The following is a 27,191-nucleotide window of genomic DNA, read 5'->3' as shown; positions in this document are numbered from 1 at the left end:
CAAGTCATATGACTCGAGTCCCCCATCTCTGGCATATTTATACCTACACACTCACTGGCCAATTTATCAGTGCACTTAATATATAGTATAAATATACAGCAGCTTATTCAACAAGGTCTGTGTGTCTGTGTTAGAGCTTTGTGCACAGGGGCCTTGTCATGTGGAATAAGTTTGGTAAAAGGAGCTCGTATGGCTGTGACGGTAACGCAGATGTACTTTAAATAAGAAACTATAAAATAAACAATAAAAGCTGTTCGCGTCGCACAGTGATGATGTAACAGCGCTTCTCTTCGTCGCATAGCGAAATACGTAAAGACTCCTTTCGGCCATCTTTCTCCCTGCCGGCTTGTGCGTGTGAGGAGCACGTTGGCTGATGCGCGTTGGATTATAACCAAATATCTCCGCCTCATAAACCGTCCGAAGTCTCTGCGGACACCGGGGTGAGATATTGGCAGTAAATAAGTAATTATACACGTGTAATAAACAGCTGTGGGTCTGTGTTTGGGAAATATTATTGGGAGCGTTAGCCACGTTGCTAAGCTAATGCTAAGCTAACGCTAAGCTAACGCTAATTACCTGACGTAGCAAATTTCATTATAGTTGTTTTATTCAGGTTTCCGTGTCAGCTTTATTTATCTATATACACACATATACATATATACGTGTCTCAGAACTTTAGCCACATAGCTGTACGATCTTATCTCACGATACGTGACGTTTTTGTTCTGTTCCACTGCTAACTAGCCGTATGTTTCTGTTCGATAAGAAAACTCCACCTCTGTTTTGGCTCTGACAGGATCACAAGGCCTTCCTCTGGTCTGTATGTTAGGGGTTTTATTCTTATAACGTTGTCGATTCATATCATCTGAAACGATAAAAGAACTCGTGGAGATGAAGCACGAAGAAACTTGTGTATGTAGTGAACATCTCATAACGTCATCGGTAATCTTAGCATTTATTTTTTTAAACAACGAGTTTAATATGAGTATAAACTCTTTTATGTGTCAGTTAGGCTTTTAGTGTCATTCAGTTTCAGGTCAAAACTAAATCTAAAGTGGTTGTTCTGTCCATATGGTGCACAAGTTCACTGTCACTGCATTTCTTCATGCACTCCATCAGTCTCACTGAGTCTCTTACACAGTTACTGTGTAAACACTCTATAATCTAGCTGAAGTCGGTGAGGGTTAATTAAAGGTTGCTGATTTTGCTCCAATATAAACAGAACCAGAGAAGGGAAATGGAAATGCTGCATCTTTTTAAAGCTGTGATTCATAAGTGTGACATAAACGTGAAGGCGAATTACTCTCGTTTATTTATTTTTGTTTTCAGTGAGGCACCCAGCTCATCTTGGCTATAAACAGCGTTCTGTGGTGAATCTGCGGTAAACAGCGACGACGGTATGGCCGACAAGAACACGCGAATCGCTATCGTCAACCACGACAAGTGCAAGCCGAAGAAATGCAGGCAGGAGTGTAAGAAGAGCTGTCCTGTGGTGAGGATGGGTAAGTGAACCACATACACACACACACACACACACATTCTATTGCTCAAAAGATGTTATCTGATTTATAGCCATGTTAAAACCCCAATTTGTGTGTGTGTCTCCTGAAGGGAAGCTGTGTATCGAAGTGACGCCACAGTGTAAGATCGTGTGGATCTCCGAATCGCTGTGTATAGGCTGCGGCATCTGCATCAAGGTCTCAATATTAAAATAGAAGTTCATAAATTTTGAAATTCAACCTAATGTGATTCATTTCAGTAATGTAGTATTTATTTCTAGTTATCTTGCGTTAGCCGAAGCCTCAGACGCTCGACCCAGTGGACACAAATTATATTCCTTATGCATTGTACGCTTTTTGTAACTTTTAGTCTTTGGAATTTTTTTTTCTCCAGAAATGTCCTTTTGGTGCTCTGTCTATTGTAAACCTGCCGAGTAACCTGGAGAAGGAGACCACACACAGATACTGCGCCAACTCCTTCAAACTGCACAGGTACGGACACGAGGATGGCAAAATCACCACGATCCCAGCTTTTGGTTGTATGCGGAGCAATGAGACATGTTTAGCTAGATAACCAGTAGAAAACTGTGTTTGTTAAACTGTCTTGTGGACCTGTACCAGGTTGCCTATTCCACGTCCTGGAGAAGTGTTGGGGTTGGTGGGGACTAATGGTATTGGAAAGTCCACTGCTCTCAAAATCCTGGCAGGAAAACAGAAACCCAACCTCGGCAAATATGATGTGAGTCACAACACACACACACACACACAGACAAACACAGACACAGGACAATAAGTCATGGCATTCCCTGTGTGTTGGGATTTTACAGGCTCCCCCGGACTGGCAGGAGATCCTGGCTTATTTCCGAGGCTCCGAGCTGCAAAACTATTTCACCAAGATCCTGGAGGACGACCTCAAGGCTATTGTAAAGCCGCAGTACGTCGACCAGATCCCCAAAACCGTTAAGGTAAAGAAGACAGACGTTTGAGAGGATTTGCAGTGAAGCTTTGGGAAAAGGAACTTGGTTGTAATTCTCTTTTCTGCCTGTAGGGGACAGTAGGTGCAATTTTGAGCAGGAAAGATGACACTAAAAGTGAGGAGGTGGTGTGTGGGCAGCTAGGTACGTGTGTAACATCTCAGTTTTAATCCAATGCTCTGTGGAACAGTTCTGTGTAATAGATTATCACTGCTCGTATAGAGGGTACATTTTTACGGATACCTGTGGGCGGGGCTTCAGTGTACGTGATTTTGAATATGTTCTGCTGTGTGATTGGTCAGATCTGCTGCATCTGAGGGATCGCAACGTTGAGGACCTGTCAGGAGGAGAGCTGCAGAGATTCGCCTGCGCTGTCGTCTGTATCCAGAGAGCAGACATGTTTGTCTCTGTTGTTTGCTTTTAATCTTTGTCACTCTGGTGGTCAGTTCTGGAGTCTGATGTTCTTCTCTTGGTCTAGTTTCATGTTTGACGAGCCGTCCAGTTATCTCGATGTGAAGCAGAGGCTGAGAGCTGCCATCACCATCCGATCTCTTATCTCACCCGACAGGTCTGGCTCACACACACACACACACACACACACACACACACACACACACACACACAGACTAAATGGTGGGATAAAGTGTGTGACTATGTTTTCTGAGAAGTGTTTGTGTTGTGTTATCAACATGCAACCTTTAAAAATTACATATTAATATATTTACCTGTTTAAATTTAAACTAATTTAATTTTTAGTTACTTTGCACAATGATACACACAATCATTTTTATAATGTGTGTGTGTGTGTGTAGGTACATCATCGTGGTGGAACACGATCTGAGTGTGTTGGATTACCTGTCTGATTTCATCTGTTGTCTCTACGGTGTGCCGAGTGCTTATGGAGTTGTCACCATGCCCTTCAGTGTCCGAGAAGGTACACACACACACACACACACACACAAACACACACTCTGTTTCTCGTATCAGATCAGCTTCATATCTATCTGCACAGCCCTTATCCAAGATGACTCGCTCTGATCATTTCGCAGGTATTAATATCTTCTTGGACGGCTACGTGCCGACGGAGAACCTGCGTTTCCGTGAGACCTCGCTGGTGTTTAAAGTGGCAGAGACGGCAGCCGAGGAGGAGGTGAAGAAGATGTGCCGCTATCAGTATCCCAACATGTGCAAGAGCATGGGAGACTTCACCCTCACCATCACAGAGGGAGAGTTCACCGACTCGGAGATCATGGTTATGCTTGGGGAGAACGGTGAGGGGCAGAGACGTGTGCGTATGTGCGTGTGTGTGTGTGTGTGTATGCGTATGTGCGTGTGTGTATGCGTGTGTGCGTGTGTGTGCGTGTGTGTATGCGTATGTGCGAGCGTGTATGCGTATGTGCGTGTGTGTATGCGTATGTGCGTGTGTGTATGCGTATGTGCGTGTGTGTATGCGTATGTGCGTGTGTGTATGCGTATGTGCGTGTGTGTCTGCGTATGTGCGTGTGTGTCTGCGTATGTGCGTGTGTGTCTGCGTATGTGCGTGTGTGTCTGCGTATGTGCGTGTGTGTCTGCGTATGTGCGTGTGTGTCTGCGTATGTGCGTGTGTGTCTGCGTATGTGCGTGTGTGTCTGCGTATGTGCGTGTGTGTCTGCGTATGTGCGTGTGTGTCTGCGTGTGTGTATGCGTATGTGCGTGTGTGTATGCGTATGTGCGTGTGTGTATGCGTATGTGCGTGTGTGTATGCGTATGTGCGTGTGTGTATGCGTATGTGCGTGTGTGTATGCGTGCGTGCGTGTGTGTGTGCGTGCGTGCGTGTGTGTATGCGTGTGTGCGTGCGTGTGTGCGTGTGTGTATGCGTATGTGCGTGTGTGTGTGCGTGTGTGCGTGTGTGTGTGCGTGTGTGTGTGTGTATGCGTGTGTGTATGCGTATGTGCGTGTGTGTCTGCGTATGTGCGTGTGTGTCTGCGTATGTGCGTGTGTCTGCGTATGTGCGTGTGTGTCTGCGTATGTGCGTGTGTGTCTGCGTATGTGCGTGTGTGTATGCGTATGTGCGTGTGTGTATGCGTATGTGCGTGTGTGTATGCGTGCGTGCGTGTGTGTGTGCGTGTGTGCGTGTGTGTATGCGTGTGTGTGTGCGTGTGTGCGTGTGTGTATGCGTATGTGCGTGTGTGTGTGCGTGTGTGCGTGTGTGTGTGCGTGTGTGTGTGCGTGTGTGTATGCGTGTGTGTATGCGTATGTGCGTGTGTGTCTGCGTATGTGCGTGTGTGTCTGCGTATGTGCGTGTGTGTCTGCGTATGTGCGTGTGTGTCTGCGTATGTGCGTGTGTGTATGCGTATGTGCGTGTGTGTATGCGTATGTGCGTGTGTGTATGCGTATGTGCGTGTGTGTATGCGTATGTGCGTGTGTGTATGTGCGTGTGTGTCTGCGTATGTGCGTGTGTGTCTGCGTATGTGCGTGTGTGTCTGCGTATGTGCGTGTGTGTCTGCGTATGTGCGTGTGTGTGCGTGCGTGCGTGCGTGCGTGCGTGTATGCGTGTGTGCGTGCGTGTGTGCGTGTGTGTATGCGTATGTGCGTGTGTGTGTGCGTGCGTGCGTGTATGCGTATGTGCGTGTGTGTATGCGTATGTGCGTGTGTGTATGCGTATGTGCGTGTGTGTGTGCGTGTGTGTGTGCGTGTGTGTATGCGTATGTGCGTGTGTGTATGCGTATGTGCGTGTGTGTATGCGTATGTGCGTGTGTGTATGCGTATGTGCGTGTGTGTATGCGTATGTGCGTGTGTGTGTGCGTGTGTGTATGCGTGTGTGCGTGTGTGTATGCGTATGTGCGTGTGTGTATGCGTATGTGCGTGTGTGTATGCGTATATGGTGTGTTTTCCATAATGCATTGTGTGACTTATTTATTTATTTTCACCCCCAGGTACTGGGAAAACTACATTCATCAGACTGCTCGCTGGAGGACTGAAACCTGATGGAGGAGGTCTCTCTCTCTCTCACTCACTCACTCACTCACTCACTCACTCACTCACTCACTCACTCAGTCAGTTCTGTTAAATAGGAGATGGATTAGATAAATTGTTCCTTTGCTCATTCATTCACTCCTCCTTCACTTCTTTGCTCCTTTTTGTTCCCACACTTGTTCCTTACTCATTCACTTGTTTAGTCCCACAGTTTATAACTCACTCAAACTCTGTGACATTGTGCGTGTGTGTGTGACACTGTGCGTGCGCGTGACACTGTGCGTGCGCGTGACACTGTGCGTGCGCGTGACACTGTGCGTGCGCGTGACACTGTGCGTGCGCGTGACACTGTGCGTGCGCGTGACTCTGTGCGTGCGCGTGACTCTGTGCGTGCGTGTGACTCTGTGCGTGCGTGTGACACTGTGCGTGCGTGTGACACTGTGCGCGCGTGCGTGTGACACGCCATGACACTGTGCGCGCGTGCGTGTGACACGCCATGACACTGCGTGCGTGCGTGTGACACGCCATGACACTGCGTGCGTGCGTGTGACACGCCATGACACTGCGTGCGTGCGTGTGACACGCCATGACACTGTGCGTGCGTGCGTGTGACACGCCATGACACTGTGCGCGCGTGCGTGTGACACGCCATGATACTGTGTGCGTGCGTGTGACACGCCATGACACTGTGCGCGCGTGCGTGTGACACGCCATGACACTGTGTGTGCGTGCGTGTGACACGCCATGACACTGCGTGCGTGCGTGTGACACGCCATGACACTGTGCGTGCGTGCGTGTGACACGCCATGACACTGCGTGTGTGTGACGCTGTGTGTGTTTGCTCTGTGCTGTAGGCGATGTGCCGATTCTGAACGTGAGCTACAAGCCTCAGAAGATCAGCCCCAAGTTTAAAGTGAGCTAACTAACTGCCCCGAGTCTTTATTCCTACTGTCTACTGTGGCTTATATTATAACGGGGTCATTGTGTGTTTTAGGGCAGCGTCCGTGCTTTGCTTCACGATAAGATCAGAGACGCATACACACACCCCCAATTTGTCACCGACGTCATGAAGCCCATGCAGATCGAGAGCATAATCGACCAGGACGTGAGTCTCCACTACGACTGGACGGACAATTCGTTTACTCTCTAACCCTGCTGTAGTATTCTTACTTCCTAAACTCTGTGTGTGTGTGTGTGTGTGTGTGTAGGTTCAGAATCTGTCTGGAGGTGAGTTGCAGCGTGTGGCGCTGGCTCTGTGTTTGGGGAAACCGGCTGATGTTTATCTGATTGACGAACCGTCAGCCTACCTGGACTCCGAGCAGCGTCTCATGGCCGCTCGTGTCATCAAACGGTAAACAATTAACTCTGACTTTTATAAATACTGCTTACTGATTGGCTGTCAGTTGTTTGTTTATCCTGGATATTATCTCACACACACACTTTCTCTCACTCACGTGTGTAAAGCAGTAAGAAGGATGAATGTTAAAGGTTGTTTTAGCCTCCAGTGTGTCTGCTGTTACACTTTTATACTCTATATTTATGATCCATCTTTGTTGCTCTTTTTGTCGTATACTTTAGTGTCTGTATCGACGGCGTGTAGCTGAATCGACTGTTTGTTTTTTCCTCCTCACAGATTCATTCTGCACGCAAAGAAAACCGCTTTCGTGGTGGAGCACGACTTCATAATGGCCACGTATCTGGCCGACCGAGTCATCGTGTTTGACGGCATTCCCTCCAGAAACACCTGCGCCAACACGTAGGAACAAAACCGCCCTGGACAGTCTAACACATACAGACTAGTGAATACTACATTTAACTTTGTGTGTGTGTGTGTGTGTGTGTGTGTGACAGGCCACAGAATCTGCTGGCTGGCATGAATAAGTTCCTGGCACAGCTGGAGATCACATTCAGAAGAGATCCAAACAATTTCAGACCAAGAATCAACAAGCTCCACTCTATCAAGGTACACACACACACGTCCATACACACGCACGTCTACATACACACATGTCCACACAAACACACACACATATATACATACACACACATGTCCACACACACACACGTCTACACACACACACTTGTCTTTGTAAACTCTGATTGATTAAACTCACCTTTCCTTTTGTTTCCCTCTGCTTTTGATCAGGATGTGGACCAAAAGAAGACGGGCAACTATTTTTTCCTGGATGACTGAAGCATCCCTTCATGAAATAAAGATAAAATCCCCCCATATGGTCTTTTTTCATCAGACAGGTCTCTCCCAATGCGTGACATCATCCAGGGAGAAGCACCAGGACTGTTTACTTTCAACACTGACACACAAACACCACCGTTTTGTTTAACAGGTCCAATAAACCCCAGGGCTTATTATTCATCCTCATGTCCTGTTTCATCAGTGCTGATCCTCTAACAGACCAAAATCACTGAACAGCAAACAGGAAGTGTGGGATTTTTGTTTTCATTCAAATGTCTAGTCTGTATAGAGGAATGGGATAAAATCGAGGAGAGACTGTTTAAAAGAAAAGTATCAACAGGACCTAGACTTTTTTTTTTCCTTTGGGTGACCAATAATAAGTCTTTTCTTTTTTTCTGGTCACAGAAAGTGAGGGAAAAACAAACAAGTGTATAGTTTGATTAAAATATTTTAATCATTATGCCATGAAACATCTTATTAAATAATCCATTTAACTTGTTTGTTTCTTTTCTGTAAATGACATTTGAAGCTCGTCACGTTCCAGCGATCGGTTTCTGAATCACCTAAATCCTGGATCTGAATCACAGAATATTTAAGATTTCTGACTTTATGATTGTCTTGAGCTGTGAGACAAAGTGTGTTTTTACACAGAACTAAACAGAAGGGATAAAAGGGTCGGTTTATTCTGATAGCTAATTAGGGCCTGAGCACCGAATGGTGCGAAGCCCTATTGTTTTTCCTCGGGAGTATTATTTTTTTTTTCTTCCCCACACATTGGCCAATTGGGGTCCCTTAACATGCTCGAAAACTCTTGAAATTTGGCACACGTCAGAGTCGCGCGACACTAGGATTGGACAAAGGTTGGAATACGGGCGTGGCAGGGGGCCTCTGTAGCGCCCCCTGTAATGCAAAAACAAACATTGGTGCACAGATCGGGCAATTATGTACGCACATGTACGAGAGTTGGTACGCATATAGATCTCATCGACCCGAACAACTTTCGCGCTCTAAACTATGAGCTCCGCCCAACAGGAAGTCGCCGTTATATAAGTGCATGCGGTGAACTTTTAAATACTCCTCCTAGGGAATTCATGCGATTGACATCAAACGTTGTGAACATGATGCCGAGACGTTGCACTTGCTAAATTGCGAAGGGATTTTTGATATCTCGAACGGTGCTGCCATGACGAGGCGACAAAGTTATGGCGAATTTAGAGAAACAGGAAGTGTCTAATATCTAAAGCAAAAAATGTCTTATTGTGATGACACGCGGTGTTTATGTTCGGCCAAGGATTCCGATCGCATCTATGTGCCTATTGTGAATCTCGGACATAGCGCCACCAACAGGCACCAGGAAGTGTGTCAGTCACAAAGGTGGATTTTTTCACAGTTGCATGCAATGGACTTTTAAATACTCCTCCTAGAGGATTCATGCGATTGACACCAAAAGTGGTCAACATGATGCTTAGACGTTGTAGATGATAAATTGCGTAGGGATTTTTGATATCTTGAACGCTGTTCACATGGCAAAGCGTCAAACTTTACTTTCTTTTTCAGGCATATTTAAGGCTTTTGGTGTGCTTAGATTAACTTGAAATTTGACACATACATCACATTTGTCGGCTGTTAAGTGTGGACAAAAAGGTCAGACAAAGGTGTGTCTCTTAAGTGGCTCACTAGCGCCCCCATTTGTCTAAAATGTGGGGTTTCATTTACCTACAGTCCCCAAATGGGTCAGTAACAACATAAAATAGTCCACTGATATTTACCCACTTGATGCACTTGCCCACCGTGCATTGTTTTCTGGAAGGCACCTTATAGCGATGAACAAACATGCGAAGGCCCGTCATCGCTGCTTGCAGCTATATTTATGTCTGTTGTTCTTTTTGTAAAGTTTATTGTTAAAAAAAAAATATTGCATTACCAAAGTAACAGCAGGGCTGTGATTTTCTCCCATCATGCCCCAGGAGACAATAATACACCTGATTTGGGTGATTAGTTACCAGGTGATTGATACTGCTGTGTATAAATGAGACCGAGTGTCTGTAAATAACCAGATAAGCAAACACAGAAAACCTCTGAGAAAAGCAGATATCTCTTTATTAATGTTTTGTATCAAAATTGCATCCAGTTGCATCTTTGGTTGTGATAAATAGGCACTCGATTTAAAAAAAAAAAAAACGCTCAAACACATTGTTTCGAAGGCACACGACGTCACAAGTGCATTAACAAACGAACGAGAACTGAGGAACTCCTCAAATAAAGTCTAAGGCACTACACGAGAACTGACCAAACATCACACTTTCAGCAGATATGAGAGAGAGAGAGAGAGAGATGCTGTCGTCAGGCTTTAATTCAGACCTCAGCATCATCACACAGATCCGTGTTTCCTGAAGTCCGACAGGCTCAGAAACAAAAGTGCATCGTAAGGTGACAGATTACTACAGTGTACAGACAATAGCGTTAAAATTCACTCGCAAATACAAATTGGAAACACGTAAACTCCGTTCAGGATGTCCTGGACATTCGGGCGAAAGAACAGATTTAGACAAAACGTCTTTAGAAGGCGTGAAGCTGGTTGTTCCAGACGACGGCCCTCGTAACGTTCCAGTGTTCGGTTACACGGTTCGGTTTAGTTCATGTTTGAAGATACAGGAAATGAAAATATTTCACATAAGCGTAACGTGTACGATTGTATCGACCGGTACGTGAGACGTCTATAACCGTGGCTTAACACAGCAGCTCATATTCTCCTGCATCCTAAACTACAGTGAAGACCAACAACTGCTTCATCACCCAAGTTACATCAAACCTTATTACATGTGCATCACTGATAATAATAAATCTAATCTAAAGAGCTATTTAGACCAGTTAGTAAGCGGATACTGGGTTTTTATGGTTACAGAGGGAATTTAGCATAAAATGCTTTTCTTCAAATAAACAATGCGGGATCTTGGATTAGTCGATGGACAACATTTGGAGGCGGCAAATTGTTGTCGTGAAAGGGGTCATTTGACACAAAACCAACAGTATAAATCTGTTTTTAAAAGCAGGATCTTGGAGTTATGCTAATTTCCTTTTACACGACTGATCGAAATAGCCCATGAACTCACCTATAAGGCTGAAACAAACAGTAAACAAAAGCTCATAAGCGAGATTTCACGTGCAGCTTCGATCATTACAAATCCTCAGTGAGATAAACGTACAGTGCGAAGTCAGTGACGTTCAGCTGAGAGATAAAGGTGCATATTTAGCGTCCTCCTAAATATTTTTCTCCCCACTTGGAGAAAAATCTCGTACAGGTTCAAGCTTTTATTACCTTTAATATAAACTGAAACATATCGATACAGCGTGGACGTGCCGGTCTGGGAAGACGAAGTGGAGAAATAATTTTAAATTAGTAAAAGAAAGTTTTAAAAATGAACAGGTTCCCGAATCCGAGAGAACTGATAGCAAAGGAAACGAGCGATTGTCAGCTTTCAGGTGCAGGTGTCAACTGCCTGCTTGTGTATCCTGTCACTCTGGTATTATTGTAGCCTCGTCCTCTGTTCCTGCCACCGGACCCTCTGTGGTAAGGCAATTGCCCGTCATGTCTCACCAATCCTATCTCTCTTCTTCCACGTGAGCCACGCCCCCTGAACCCTCCTCTGTCATCCTGGCCACGCCTATTTCCGGATTTGTACGACTGACTTTGGTAGCTCTGCCTTGTTATGACGTCTGTGTCACTGAACTCCTCCTGCTCTCGCTCACAATTTTCCAGCGAAGATCCTGAGAAACCTCCTCCCTTTGCTTGTCTGTTCCCATTGGCCAGCGTCACAGAATTTGGCCCTTTACTTAGCTCCCCTCCACTCACACCTGCTTGAGGACCACTACTGTGCTGTATCTCCATGGTAACAGGGACAGCCCCTCGCTTGACGTCTCTACCCTCCGAATGTTGTTGACCGGCCCAAAATGTTTTTTCTGCTTGTGGAGTCAAAGACCTTCGATCCCCCTGAGCTCCTTCCGTTATTGGTGCCGCTGTTGTCATGGGGTTATCCATACTATATTGTTGGGGAGGGGATACAGGGAGATGCTGAGGCCCTATAGAGGGTGGAAGGGCAGAATACTGTAGTGGTGGACAAGTGGGGGTAACTGGACACATACCTGCATATACATTGGGATGGGAGGCAAGAGGCAACGGCATCTGCAGAGGCAGTGAAGGATGGCTGAACACCCCACCTTCCATTGGAGAAGGGGTCCGAACCACACCCCTTACTTCAAAATGACTGACAGGGGCGCTCATAGCTAGGGAAGGGTTGGGGGAGGAAAAAATTGGTCTAGAGTTGGTGTCTGGTTGCCAGGATACAGGAGAAGGAGAGACTTTAAGCTGCATGTGGTGGTAGGCTTGAACCAGTGGTGCCAGGTAGGTAACTGGGGGCAACATCTGATACAAGTAGGCCTGTGGGTACGACAAAATAAGTATAGACCCAAACTGTTGTGGCACATATTAAAATTGTTATTCTTATATCTAGTTAGATATATATTTGAGTGAACAAGTATGAAAACGTATAAATTGTAAAATTAGAATCAGCTACTTTACCTTAAGTCCAAGGTTAAAGAAGAATCTAAGGACCCTTGTGTCTGTATGTAACAAGAAAGTGAGTAAAATGGAAAAGTTATTGTACATGAGCTGATTGTATACGAGGCATTTATCCGTTGGCTTAAAGATTATGTGTTTTTTTTTACTTTTATTACAATAATGTCGTACATCCAATGATTACACACTGGTAAGTCCGAACGCAGGCAGGTTCATATAAAAGTTGGCGGATTCCCTGAATCACTAACTCCAGCGATACGACCTTGTCTGTTAAAATGGCTGTTAACAAAGCAGAAAATGATGGTGATACCTGTTGGCAGGTCTTTTCCGCTCCTGTGCTGGGAAAACGACGGGAGCTGAACATATTCGTCGTGTTCGTTCTGAGGAAAACCGGGGTAAAGCATGTCTTGGCAGAGCTGCGCGAGTGTGACGGAGTGCTGTGGTGGGGCATCGGGCAACAAGGCACTTCCAGCGCCTGCTTAAGTAAAGAAGGAAACATTCAAAACCATGATACTCGGGTGTGACGAATACCACAATGTAATCCATTAAAAGGACGTATGCAACCTTACCTGTAGCGGTTGGGACTGCAGGTTCGTACAGGTAGGAATCGGCAGAATGAGAGAAAGGTGGAGTTGGGATGGCAGGAGGAAGACAGGGATCTGTCATGGGAGCGGATGCTTTTGGAGATAAAGATGGCACACACGCAGGATATGGGGGGTATGGTGGATAAGGCAGAGGAGTACCAAACCCAACAGGGTAAGAGGGGGCAGGAAAAGGGGTTGGTAGAGCAGGAGGAGTAATAGAATGGGGGGCATGAACAGGAATGGGTACACCAGCTGAATAAGGTTGCGATTTTGAGGCAGCAGAAAGATCTGTTGAAACGGGGACTTCAGCAGCAGAAGTAATCTGAGATGGGACAGAGACAGGACTGGCTGCTGACGTAGTTTGGGAAAAGGCATGAGTGGGTGCAGGAGCAGTTTGAGAGGAGGAAGGGGTAAATAATTGAGTAGATACGGTGATCGGGGGAGGTTTGTCTGGAGATAAGGGTATCGTGGTCGTTTGGGAAAGAATAGTAGTAGTGGTGGTAGGTTCTGGAACATGGTCCAGGGGCACAGGGGTAGTTATTGTGGCAGTCAGATCTGAGACTTGGGATTGAATTGTTTGAGAAGTGTTCTGGGGAAATGAATTAGTCGTCACGGCGATGGGTTTGGGGACAGTTAAACAAAGAGTTGGAGTACACTGAGAGGATACTGGGGAAGATATAGTTGTGACAAGAGAAGGGAGAGTTTGTGGTTGAGCGAGGGTAGTCTTAGAAGATAATGGGATCACTTTAGAGGTGTCAAGGGCAGCTTGAGCTTCAACTGTGGGTGTTGAAGATGGAGCATGAGCAGTTTGATACTGAATGGGGGCAGTCTGTAAAGAAGCCCCCGGTCTTAAAGATGGTGCAGGGCCAGTTGGAGACTGTACAGGGGTAGTCTGTAAAGAAGCCCCCGGTCTTAAAGATGGTGCAGGGCCAGTTGGAGACTGTACAGGGGTAGTCTGTAAAGAATCTGTGGATTTTGTAGATAAACCAGAATCAGACTTAGAATTAACGGAATAAATGCGAGCAGACAAAGATGATGTTTTGTAGGGAACTCGTGCGGGTGCTGTGGATGAAGGGGCGGCTTTTGAGGACTTTGAAGCTGAAGGGGCAGATAAGGTACTAGCAGGTGAAGGGTTAAGATCCTCTTTGGGAGGAGGAGTTATTCTTTGGTCTTCGTCCACTGACGCTTTCTTCTGAAGGAAGTTACAAAGCGTGAAACACAGGAATCGATCAACGTTACAATCCGCACAAAACGTGCACTACAGAATTAAGCCTGAACATTTCAGACACTTACTGTTGACTGTTTTCCTCTTTCTTCTTTGGGAACAGGGTTCAGAGATTGCTCTTTGGTATCTGAATTAAAAAAAACACAACTAAACATTTACCTCACAGCAGTAGGAGAATTTTGAATAATAATCCAAAACACATCCAGGACATTTCTTTTGTCTGCTCCAATGCATCTATGATTACAGCCTGTTTGTATCAGAGTCCCTCGGCAATATTTTGCCTTCGTTTTTCAGGGTTTCTGCGGGGTTTAATCAGTCAAATTTAAGACTTTTTAAGACCTTTTTATGACCATTATGATTTGAATTTATGACCTACACGAATTACGATAAATAACTTCAGTCATTAAAATTCCTTTCAAAAGTCTTTATTAAAAGTAACAAGTTTTATTATTTAAAGAGTAATTCGATCATTATAGTATTCAACACCCACAGGACCTCCGCTTTCAGTGTGGAGGTTGATCCGAAACCACTGTGTGTGACACTGGATGCGACAAAAACGGAATCCCGCGCTGTACTTGGACCGGGTAACGTTAGTGACGGAGCCGAACAAAACTGACGGATCGCCTGCACCCGCTGCAGGACTTTTACAGCAACGATATGCTTTTCCGACTTTGCATGCGACTTCAAGGCTTTTATTCCTAAACTAGACTCCAACGTCTTCTTACACAGAGTGCAATAGGCTTGATACCGATTGTTAGCGACGGGCTTGATCCAGCTACTAAACGCACCGTCTTCGAGCCACAGATCGTTAAAGGTACATTTTCCCATTGTGATAGTCAGGATGATTTTAATGAAACTAAGCAGTGACTCAGTATGATACAGTATGTTCGGAGTTCGCGCGGGTTTCTGTGAAAGTCCTTCCGACAAGTCTGTATGCTGCCGCATGGACCTTGTAGTTCTGGAACGCTGTGATACCAGTGTGATACCACCCAGATTCCACATACAGAACTACAACAGGCCAAACAAATGAATCCCATTGCCGCCGCGAGCGCATTTTGATTGAAGAACAAATTAATGGATGAGCAGATCAATTTAAGACGTGGCTAAATGTTTTTTATGACCTTGTATGGAAAATCCGGACGTTTTATGTCTTTTTATGGCCTTAAATTCTTATTGTTAAAGTTATGACTTTTTATGACCCCGTGGAAACCCTGTTTTTTTTTTAAGAAAAGGATTTTCTAACAAATACAATATTGGTCTCTACATAGTAATTGTAGTAAAAGTCAATCTGTTAATAATTACACGAATTAGCAAACCACATGATTGGAGTAAAATCTGTAGAATCCTAATCTGATGGAAACAACAGAATCGATATCCTTAACTCACCTGCAGGAGCTTTCTTCCGTGAGCCTTTCTTCTCAGCTCTTCGACTCCTCTCAGCACTAGCAGCCTAATCGTATACATCAGTACGTGTTGTAATGCAACGACACATTAGAAAGGTTTCAGTGAGTGTTTTAATCAGAACACTGATGCGTTATGTTACACTTTAAATACTCAGAGTGTAAAACACAGTAAATATGTTAATTATACCTGTGAGCTGGCTTCGAGTGTCGGGAAATTCTCCTCGTCTTTGTTCAGGATCTCCAGCAGTGCGTGTTCATCTTTCTCTACAGGTGACACACACGTACTACCTGTGCCCTGATCACTCCTCCTACACACACGAACACAAAGTTCCTGTAATATATGTGTGTGTGTCATGAGTGTGTATACATTAAGTTTATAATTCACCTGCTGCTATCGTTCTTTTCTATCGATTGAGGCTCTGCACTGATCTTCGGAGGCCAAGAATGCTGATGCTGTATGCGGTTGCCAGGGGCGGAGCCTGAGGATGCAGTAGGACCATGTGAAACTGACCTCATGGGCTTCCTTCCAGGTCTGGTCTCGTGCTCTGAAATCAGAAAGATTGAGTGGTTAAAGTTTCGGTTTTTGTTTGTTACGCAAACGTTTAAATGGCCTGAAAGGAAATAAAAATAATTTAAAACTGAAAGTAAAAGATGCCACGAAGCACACAAGGCCGGTTTAACAACACGTTTCTGGTATTATGACAAAACTCAAATAAACTACAGCAAGATTAGTGCTTATTAGTGCTATTAGCAAGATCTGGTTTGTAAAAATAAATGTTTAAAGACAGAGCTAGAGAAATATATGCATGTATAATTAACACCACCTGTGGGCCCGTTGTTGCTGGATGTAGTTTGTTTTTTGCTTTTCTCCGTCACCTTGGACCAGGAATCTTCTGAAGAAGAGCGGAGATTCCAGAGGGGAACAGTGTGTCTACACACACACACACACACACACACAAACACCATATTGTACTAGATAGCAATTTACAGTTAGATGTTGCGCTATATTCATAAGGTACAATTAAAATATTTTGTTCTGAAATCTGGAATTTCAGTGTTTAACAAGTCATGTGGAATTCTTCACACACACACACACACACACACACACACACACACACACATACTTCTCTCCAAGTTCCTCGATGAAGACAGTGACGGGTCCGTCATCAGGGCTGACGTCCTGAATGTAGGCACCGTAGAATCGATCAGTAGTGTTCAATCGTACCTGAGATAAAGAGATACTTCTAGTTAATTTGTTTGAGTTTCAGAGCCAGATGATCTTTGGTGTTCAAGGGTGAGGAGTTTTCCCTGGTAAGTGTAAATAAAATACTAAATAAAAGGGTGTGAACATGGAGGAGAGAGAGAAAGAGATAGATAGAGAGATATATAGAGAGATAGATAGAGAGAGAGAGAGATAGAGAGAGAGAGAGGGAGAGATATAGAGAGAGAGAGATAGATATATATAGAGAGATATATATAAAGAGAGAGAGATGAAGAGAGAGAGATAGATAGATAGATAGATAGATAGATAGAAATGTGAGGAGAGAGAGATAGAGAGAGAGATAGATATAGAGAGAGATAAAGATATAGCTATAGAGAGACAGAGAGAGAGAGAGAGATAGATAGATAGATAGATAGATAGATAGATAGATAGATAGATAGATAGATGATAGATGGATAGATAGATAGATAGAAATGTGAGGAGAGAGAGAGAGAGAGAGAGATAGAGAGAGAGAGAGAGAGAGAGAGAGAGAGAGAGAGAGAGACAGATAGAGAGACAGATAGAGAGAGAGAGAGACAGATAGAGAGAGAGAGAGAGAGAGACAGACGGACATATCACTCTAATATACACCTGACACTTGTCTCCAGCCTTGTAATGCATCCCGGCTGCCATGCAGAAATCCCTCCTCTGCTGAACTGAAACAACAAGTCATTCTGTCAGTACAGAACACACTGCATGAGCGTACGCCAGCACTGTGAATTATACACACACACACACAGGAAACATACACACACACACCCCTTATCTACACCCTGTGGATGAGTTCAGCTTGTTAAACTTGATCCTCCGGATTACATCACGTGTTGTTGATTAACTATCATTATCATTATTATTACAGAGATAATTAGGTGTCTGGTTGTACATGTAAGAGTTAATGCTCAAAAAAGTGTCCAAATAGGAGACAATACCATCCATAGAATTTCCTATTCATTTTTTGTGGTTATTATTTCACATTCACAATTGTATAACTGTAAAATGCAGCTAATTTTATAACCTTTCTGGTTGCTATGGTTACACCCATGCACGGTAGCATTGCACATTAAATTCATGGTAACGTTACCAAATAATTAATGACAGGGTTAATTTTTATTGAATTGGTTTTATTGACACACACTTACAAAACTACACACACACCCCCGTGTTACCTCGTTTTGAGCGCATCCACACGTCATACTCCACGTTCCTGTAAAGGGCGGGGTTCAGGGATTCCTGCACCTTACGATGCAGTGAGCCACGCCCTACTCCTCTGGCTTGGCCACGCCCACGGCCCTGATGTGCAAAAGACAGAACAGAAAGAAAATATAAGCAGGCAGAATTCAGAAAGTGGGCGTGTGTGTGTGTGTGTGTGTGTACCTTGTAAGCTGTCCTGTTGTTAACACCAGCCATCCTGCCTGTAGCTTCACTGGACCTGAAAAAGACAATTGCAACTGATTCTCTGTTATGAACTGATTATATATTAGTGGTATGAGCAGGAGTTGTATTCTGTGCTGACAGGTTTACAGAGTGTTTATTAAATCCCAACTTAACACAACAGCAACAAGGAATAACTCCCTGAGACGAGATGACGAAGAGCCCTTGAAAGCCTCCAGATTCTTCTGGACTGGTCTCTGATTACAGCATCAGTCACTCTGCGATCACACTCACCAGAAATCATCTCCGTCGTTCAGGTCAGAGTCCCCGCTGCTCTCACACTGCTCTGTCTCCACAGTCTCATTCTTTGTTTTGGATGTCTTCAGGCTTGACGTTAACACACTCTGGTCCACCCCATACACACGCTCGTACAGCATCTCGTACAGGATCGCTGAAAAAAAAAATGCACTGATTTTAGTGAGTTTTTAATCGACAGACATTTTATGTGTGCAGTAACAGATGAACTGGACACGTCACTCACACTGGCACAAGGCAGCATTTTTGACAGTAGGTATTGGGTAAACACTGTCGTAATGGTTCCCGTTCAGGAAGCAGAGCAACACCTGGAGTAAATAAACAATTAATTAACAATTAAACAGAGTACAATCTCACTCGAACCTGCTTGAAAGCTTTCTGCATTAAACTTTTAAAGATAATTGCTTGATTAAGTTAAAAAAAAGGGCACAAAAAGGGTTTAAACTCTATCAAAAAAAAGAATTTGCTTAAATGTATTTAACCTTAAAATATACAAGACTATATACTGATGTGAAAAGTAACTAATGAACTAACTAACTAATTAAAGTTTAAATTAAATAACTAGAAAATAAACAGATGATATCAAATCAATGAATAACTGATTCTATGAATCGTTGATTTGGAAATGCCTCTTTTTCCTAACGCAAAATTCAACAATTATACAAGAAGATGTTCAGCTTTGACACTTTCATCGCTATGAAACACAAGTTTCATGAATTTACTCATAAAAATACATATTTAGAGTGACAAATTTACTACTGAATAGATCTTCTGGGTGTTTCTGCAAACCTTATTAGGGTAACCGTTCTCTGTGATGTTCACTGGAGGCTCGCCGGGCCGCTGGTAAATCATGAAATCATGCCTGGAAAGAGGATCCATTAAGGTGGGGTTCATGGGTTTTAAAGATGACATCATTTGAGATTATGAGAAATGCGTAAGGAAAAAGTGATCAACAACAAGGTGATGTAATGTAGATGTTGAGTTACTGTTATCACCATGAAGTTAATTATTTTCCTTTCACGTCGCATCCTTGAACTCATTTCTTTTTATAGAATTTAGGATTACATTTAACAACATATCAAATTTTTATCCACTTTTCGATTAAAACTAAACAAATTAGTTCCATTTCTTTCCACATAATATCAGATATAAACAGCCATTCCTTCACTAGCCTCTGGTTTTCTTCTGTCTTATAAAGTTAAACCTAGTATAAAAAGTAGCCTGTGCTACTTCCAGAGCTGCGAAGTTCAACCAATCAGAACGGGAAATTCTCTGTAGTATAAAATCAAATAACAAATTCCTAATAAATAGTATGAGTAAGAGTATCATTTTGTTAAACTACTCCAATGTATAAAAGTTAGTTGTCTAAATAAATAACAGGTGATATCTACTCACTTATAAAGAACAGCCAGAGCACTTATTTCCACTTGTCCAACCCAGCTCTAGAGAGGAGGCAAAACAGAGAGTTACCCAGAATACTGCATTATAAAGATGCACTTACAGGCTTATAACATCACTTCATATACTTCACAAATAAAACACAAACTAGGTAATATAATATATTTAAGCATATATGTATACATGTTTGTTTATGAGTTAGAACCTACATATTCATTCTACTACACAGACCGATTATTGCAATAAAGACAATGAAACTACACATATAATAAAGCTACATGCAGTTCTAACTGGAGCAGACATTTGTCTCTTATGTGAATAAATTTGATGTATTTATTACAAAATATATAAATAAACAGGATACGGTTTAATTCCTCAAACTTGTTCTATTCTATTACCTGAGGATCCTGAAGCGTGTGCAGGTATTCCTCAAAATCACCTTCGATGAACTAAAGGCAGAGAAAACAGATAAGATACTCTCACTCACTCTCTCTCTCTCTTTCACACACACCTCTATTAAGATGTATATAAAAAAACTGAGAAGGGTTAGAGCTCACTTACCGACTCATACACGTCCCGTTTCTGTCTGAGGTATTTCACACACTCGGCCCGAACCCTGGTGTGCAGACTCTGACAGTGTAGCACCTGAGAACGACACACGTGTACAAAACACACATGTGAAAGGAGTAACATCTGTGTTAAGGCTCACAATTGTCAGTGTCTTAAAAAATAGCATGGTATCAAGCAAAGATGTGATGGAGCTCCACCACAGGAGGGCACCACCCAACACCCCCATCCCTACACATGCAGCACCCCCAACACCACGAGCAATGTCTGCTCCAAACACAGCTCTTGTGCATGTAGTGATGCCCAGAACACTCCATAAAAGGCGATAAAGTGCATATATAATAAATCATGACATAAATAATTAGTGTTACTTCCGTAACACAGAAGGTGAGGTTATGATGACTCAATATGATGCACATAATATTTAATAATCTCTCTCTCTCTCTCTCTCTCTCTCTCTCTCACACACACACACACACACACACACCCTCCTAGAATGTACACGACTTTCATTAATTATTTTCCTTTGCTATCTCTGGCAACCCAGTTTAACTCTGAAGAAATCCATTTTGTTAACCCTTTGTTTCCAGGAAATGCCCTACATCCTGTTTTCAGAACGATGGTGTTATTATTTATAGGAATTAAACTGTTAACTTAATAACCACGTTGAGATAATTAACTGAACAGTTTATTGCCTGAAGAAGAAAAATAAAGAGTTGTGAAAAGTTATCACATTTACTGCAAATCCTTTACCTATAAAAACAACCTAAATATTATTAAACATCATGTACTTCTATCACACACACACACACACACACACACACACACACACACACACACAGTGTACTGTAACTAGTAACTAAGCATTAAAATTCTTAACTTTACTCTTAGTTCTCACAGAGACCCTGTAACAGCTAAGATACTGACTTTGAAGTCTAAGAACAAATCCCTACGAACTACAATATATATATTTACCTTATTTTTATTAAGTTATTTTTTTAACCATAACGCAACGTACAGCTTCATAGTTAAGCTAAGCTAAGCTAAGCTACGCTAAGCTAAACTAAGCTAAGCTAAACCAAGCTAAGCTAAGCTAAGCTAAGCTAGTTTGCGCTAACTGTCAACATTTTGTCCTGGGTTGCTATAAGCAACTTGCTAACGCCACTAGAAGCACTAAGCTAATTTGCTTATGTCATGTTTGACGACAGAGAAAACAAAAAAGTCATTTAAACGTAAATGAAAGCTTATAATACAGATATTAAAAGTCCCAGTTGCCTGGTAGCAAAGAAAAGATTAAACGTTATACGCATGCTAGCTAGCTAAATATGCTAACACGTTAAGCTAGCAGTTAAACGCCATACAGCAAGACGTTACTGTTTATTATTGTTGTTGTTGTTTTCACCAATGCTAAGAAATGATGTTTTATAGTCAGTGTGTGTACAACACGAGGAGTAAACAGCATTTTATTAACATTTTAATGTTGTTATTGCTGGAGTTTGTGAACAGACTGACCTGCTCAGCCACGGCTCGGAACAAACACGAGCCGTCTTTGGCTATCTTCTTGCGGCAGAGACCGTTCGCTCTCAGGTGCTCGTCCATGAGTTTCTCCACACTTTTCTCGTCGTTCTGCTGCATGTTCGCTCCTGCACGACTCTCCATAACGAGACGATAAAGTGTCAAAATCTGTGGCTGATTAAATGAGGAAATTCTTATATATCTGTGCTACATATTGACCAGTGAGACAAATAAAACCGGCACACGGAGAGACGGGGAGAGAGAGAGAGAGTGAGAGTTAGGAGTCACTTTCGTTTTCGGTGAAAAGGACGGTTTCATTAACAGATAGAAAGGGGGAAAGCAAAAGCTACTAAGCTGGAAAGTACTTAAATAAAATGTCCCCAAGACACCATAATAACAACAACACCTTTATTAGTGCTGAGTTCACTCTGACAGCCGTGTTTGATTCAGTCACTTTAGAGATTCGACTCATTTAAATGACTCGAATGTTTTTTTCTGCCTTTGTCCAAAGTCTAATATCCAATAGAGCATCCAGTGCACTCATAAAATCCCACAGCGTTCTGCACTATATGGTCAAATGAATATGGACACCCAAACATCAGAAACATATTTATCACCATGACTCTAGCAAAAACCACGACTTTTAAAGCACACAAATACAAACGTCTCAGACATTTTATCAAATTTTGAAGAGTGATAGAGAACAGTGTCAGCTTTAGGTCATAGGTCAATTGTGGTCAAAAGTTATCAGGTAAAACACCACAACACTGCAACATACTATCATATCAAAGTATTAGTAGAAGAATAAGAAGAAGAGGAAGAAGAAGAGGAAGAAGAGTTTTCAGTCAAGCCATCAATCATTATTCTCAATGTTGATGATGATTCGGTATAAATTGTATACCGGTAAGTGTCTGACCTGTGTGTGTGTGTGTGTGTGTGTGTGTGTGTGTGTGTGTGTGTGTGTGTGTGCGTGGTGTGTGTGTGTTGTGTGTGTGCGTGGTGTGTGTGTGTTGTGTGTGTGCACAAGAGAAAGAAGGGATTAGTGGAAAAGAGATGAGGATGTGGTTCCTGACCAGCAGCTGTTACACATCCTGGTCCTGAAAAACAGAGAGACTAAAAGAAAAAAAATCAGAGAAAGAGAGATCTAGTGAAACAGTGACGCTCGCTCTGAGGTAAGTTCGATCAAAATTTCCAAAATATTTATACCACATTGAATCAAAATTTTCAGAAGGTGTTTCTATAACAGCAGAAATGTAGGTAAATGCACTGTTTTTAGATATATAATGTTATCGTTTCTATGGTAACAACCTATTGTCAGGGACATTTACAACCTGCATGTGTGATTTTTGATGTGAAGTTTTCTGTGAGGAGAAATACTCATATTACTCAGTACTCTGCAACAGTCCGATGTAAAACTGCTGTTTATAGCTGGCAGAAGTAAGAACTGTAACTTATTGTTTAGTGCAAACTGTGAATGGAGAAATTGCTGTGGTATAAAAGGAATAAAACACTTTGAACACGCTGTTATATGAAAATAATCACCTTTCATTCGCATCCGTCGAATCCATCGTAACACCCTGCTGTTGATTAGTTTCATCAAACAGCATGACACGGTGTTTTATTTATTATCAAGAAACTCTCCTTTATATTTCTTCTTAAAATCAGTACAACATTTAAAGGTACTCTAGACAACAAAGAGCATGTTTGTCAGATATAACATTATACTGTGTGTGTGTATGTGGTGTGTGTGTGTGAGGATGCAGATGAAGCTGATGAAGGTAGTATTGTTGGTGTGTGTGTGTCTGAGTTTGCTGCCTGCACAGTGTGTGTGTTTTTCACGTGGAGCTTCGACAGCTACATGTATGGACATGAAGCCTGGACACATCAGCGCCCAACCGCAGCACACACACACAGCATCTGCAGTGACCATACACACCAGCCGCACAGTCTATTTGCCACAGCACACACTCATGGGTATGTAAACACACACACTCACAATGCTATGACTATAATATGAAGCGTTCATTCCCACTGTACTCATAAAGGTCCATCCCTCTGTGTGTGTGTGTGTGTGTGTGTGTGTGTGTGTGTGTGTCAGTGAGTGTGCGCAGCTCTCGAGCATTTATGGGTCTTTTGCTGCATGCACGCTCTGTAGTGGAGGACCGTGTGGTTGGAGGCAAGTTCACACTCCACCCACCAGGAACACACACACTCTCCTGCCTGTCCACTGCAGACACAGTCACACACTCCGACAAGCTCCTGAAGAGGAACCTGTCATTCACCTGGAGGGCTCCGGCTCAGCCAAGTGGGGACCTGAGATTTTAGTGAGACACACGGACATACACACTAATTCATCCTAACAGACACTTCTATGTTATCTAGTTGTGTTTTCTGTCCAGTATCACAGTGGTCCACTCATATTTTGTCTACTGGACTCGGATCCACTCAGCCGTGGTGCATGATGGGACTCGTAAGACTCGTCCTGGACTACAGATTGGGATCATCTCAGGTGAACAATATGTCACTCCAGACACACTACTGAGATTTATAAACCTCTCACTTCCACTTCACACTGAGTTTATAACAGCTTTAGTAAACTGAACATTAACATTAAACAAAGTGCTGGACTCAAACTCCCAGAATGCAGTGCAGCTCTGTGACACTAGTTAATTACTGATTTATAAGATGATGCTTTGGCTTTGGAAGCTGATCTGTTTGTTCAAAGACCACAAACGACACAAAGCAACACCCGTCTTTTTCTTTCCAGCATCTCCAACGAGTTCAACACTAACACACACTTCTGTACACGCACACTCAGAACACTCAAACACCACACACGACTTCCTCACACACACTGATAAACACACAAGCACATATCCTAGTAATAGAGTCACACACACACAGCTATACACAATGACACATACACACAACCACATACACACAACCAAAGGTTCAGTAAATACACTACATGTACACACACACACACACAGCAGACCAGACATCGCTTACACACAGAAACACGCTGCGACTACCCCAGTCACGCACACACACACATCCCCTAACACCATGCTGATGTCTCATTCACTAACAACACACACTCCTAGAACACACGCACATTCACCAAGCGCAGCATGCACCTCACCTGGCGTTACCATGGTTACCCTGATAACACCCACATACACAAGTCATGGGTATACATCAGCTCCATCCCAATACACACACTCCTCAAATATTCTCACACACACACCTGCTTCGACTGCTTTTCCAACCACATACACACCCACTGTATCACACACGCCTACTAGATCACACACACCCTCACATACACCCACTGCATCAAACATATTCACACACACACCCGCTGCATCAAACACATCCCCACACACACCCACTGGATTATACACACCCACAAACACACCCGCTGGATCAAACACACCCACACCCACTGGATTATACACATCCCCACACACACCCACTGGATTATACACACCCCCACACACACCCACTGGATTATACGCACCCACAAACACACCCGCTGGATCAAACACACCCACACACACACCCACTGGATTATACACATCCCCACACACACCCACTGGATTATACACACCCACAAACACACCCACTGGATCAAACACACCCACACACACACCCACTGGATTATACACATCCCCACACACACCCACTGGATTATACACACCCCCACACACACCCACTGGATTATACACACCCACAAACACACCCACTGGATCAAACACACCCACACACACACCCACTGGATTATACACATCCCCACACACACCCACTGGATTATACACACCCACAAACACACCCGCTGGATCAAACACACCCACACACACACCCACTGGATTATACACATCCCCACACACACCCACTGGATTATACACACCCACACACACACCCACTAGATTATACACACCAACACCCACTGGGTCATACACACCCCCACACTCTCCAACTGAATCAAACACACCTACACATACACCTGTTCCACCTTCTGCCCTCCATCCGGAGCCGTCTGCAGCACTCCGCCGCTCTGTGTCTGATCCGGTGGAGCCGAGGGACGATCCTGAAGGTACGTCTCACACTTGTACCCATTTGTATTAATTCTTTTTAATAAGGGGTACCAATAATTCTGAACTTGACTCTGTGTACCCTGACTTAAATCATTCTCAACAACGTTTCTGTCTCCTGATGAACACTAGTGTTTGTGAAACTCCCCGATCCCGAGCCACACCCAGAGAGTGGGATCAAAACCGGTGGCGGTGTCAAGGCCGAGCCAGGGGTGGGGTTTGTGTCTCAACCGGTGATGTTGATGGTGCTGTCGCTGGTTTTGTTGGTGCTGCTCGCCGTCTACGTCCAGAGGAAACACTGCGTCCGGCGCAACGGCGTGTCTCTGAGCGACAGCAGGCAGGAGAGCGCAGGAGTGAGACGTGTGCAGGAGTGCGGCGAGCTCGTCCAGCTGCGCAGGATCCGAGAGAACAGCCTGCTGCTGCTGCAGGCCCAGTATGATATCATTACAGCACCAGGGAACTAACACACACACACACACACACACACACCTAAAGAATAATACATGCCTTGTCGTGCTGTCAGAGGAAAAATAATAACCAACTGATCTGCCAAAATCCATAATTTATTGATTACAGTTACATGTCACTTACGTTATAGCAGCTATAAACAGTCGTACCCTCACCAACTTAAAGTTATTATGAGAACATAAATCTTACAGAGAAATTACTGGTATACATGGAAGATTTATTTATGTATTTATTTTACATGTCACACAGGAAATAAATTTTGATCACCATTAATATTTTTTTAGACATAAATCTCTAAAAAAAAAATACTAATTATAAAGAATATTTTATTTTATTTTAATGCATGTAAATAAACATAATAGTAATCTATAGTAAAAATGATACATGTCATAATAAATATTATATAATAAATATAATTTATGATATAATCATTAATATTAAATATTATTTCATTATTTAATATATTATTTAAAAAGTTTACATGAATTATAGGCTCATTTACTTCATTTGTAAGTTGTCCTGTTCAGGTCATTATGGATTACAATTTATTATTATTATTATTATTATTATTATTTTTATTATTTAGTGAAATAGAAATAAAAAAAAAACTAATTCCAGACAAGAGAATGTTTTTAGACTGGAATTGTAAAATATGAATCTTAATAAATGTTAACGATTTCTCTCCTTACACTTTTTTTTTGTGATATTTTCTCATCACATTTTATTTTTCGAATCATTTCATTTTTCCTACTCGATTAAACATCAGTCTGAGTTACAATGTGTATGAAACCT

The 27,191-nt window shown here is 43.0% G+C and overlaps 2 protein-coding genes across 5 annotated transcripts; one reads left to right on the top strand and one right to left on the bottom strand.

The window, feature by feature from the left end:
* Window positions 1-282: 282 nt before the first annotated feature.
* Window positions 283-8,116, top strand: abce1 (ATP-binding cassette, sub-family E (OABP), member 1). The gene is made up of 18 exons (XM_060894170.1): window positions 283-440; window positions 1,330-1,502; window positions 1,612-1,697; window positions 1,894-1,991; window positions 2,121-2,238; window positions 2,327-2,464; window positions 2,548-2,617; window positions 2,776-2,872; window positions 2,952-3,041; window positions 3,286-3,407; window positions 3,523-3,744; window positions 5,389-5,448; window positions 6,283-6,341; window positions 6,423-6,533; window positions 6,637-6,779; window positions 7,062-7,184; window positions 7,280-7,391; window positions 7,575-8,116. The coding sequence occupies exons 2-18, from the start codon at window positions 1,400-1,402 to the stop codon at window positions 7,620-7,622; spliced, it is 1,800 nt and encodes a 599-aa protein (XP_060750153.1). The 5' UTR covers window positions 283-440; window positions 1,330-1,399; the 3' UTR covers window positions 7,623-8,116.
* A 1,581-nt stretch (window positions 8,117-9,697) lies between these two features.
* Window positions 9,698-22,109, bottom strand: otud4 (OTU deubiquitinase 4). 4 transcript variants are annotated; one of them, XM_060893556.1, is made up of 20 exons: window positions 21,835-22,109; window positions 20,317-20,400; window positions 20,154-20,204; window positions 19,753-19,799; window positions 19,147-19,219; window positions 18,584-18,665; window positions 18,337-18,493; window positions 18,046-18,100; window positions 17,838-17,961; window positions 17,263-17,327; window positions 16,535-16,635; window positions 16,235-16,341; window positions 15,796-15,955; window positions 15,598-15,718; window positions 15,394-15,457; window positions 14,076-14,134; window positions 12,768-13,974; window positions 12,509-12,676; window positions 12,202-12,242; window positions 9,698-12,060 (listed from the first exon to the last, which is right to left on the bottom strand). In XM_060893556.1, the coding sequence occupies exons 1-20, from the start codon at window positions 21,979-21,981 to the stop codon at window positions 11,095-11,097; spliced, it is 3,879 nt and encodes a 1,292-aa protein (XP_060749539.1). In that variant the 5' UTR covers window positions 21,982-22,109; the 3' UTR covers window positions 9,698-11,094. The 4 variants fall into 4 exon arrangements, with proteins under 4 accessions (XP_060749539.1, XP_060749540.1, XP_060749541.1 ...); XM_060893557.1 differs by having other exon boundaries at window positions 12,509-12,673; XM_060893558.1 differs by having other exon boundaries at window positions 12,768-13,971.
* Between the last annotated feature and the right edge of the window lie 5,082 nt (window positions 22,110-27,191).

This window comes from Tachysurus vachellii, chromosome 19, assembly GCF_030014155.1.
Source record: "Tachysurus vachellii isolate PV-2020 chromosome 19, HZAU_Pvac_v1, whole genome shotgun sequence".
NCBI classification, from domain to species: Eukaryota; Metazoa; Chordata; class Actinopteri; order Siluriformes; family Bagridae; genus Tachysurus; species Tachysurus vachellii.
Note: the sequence above shows the minus strand (reverse complement) of the source record. Positions and strands in the feature narration are given on the sequence as shown.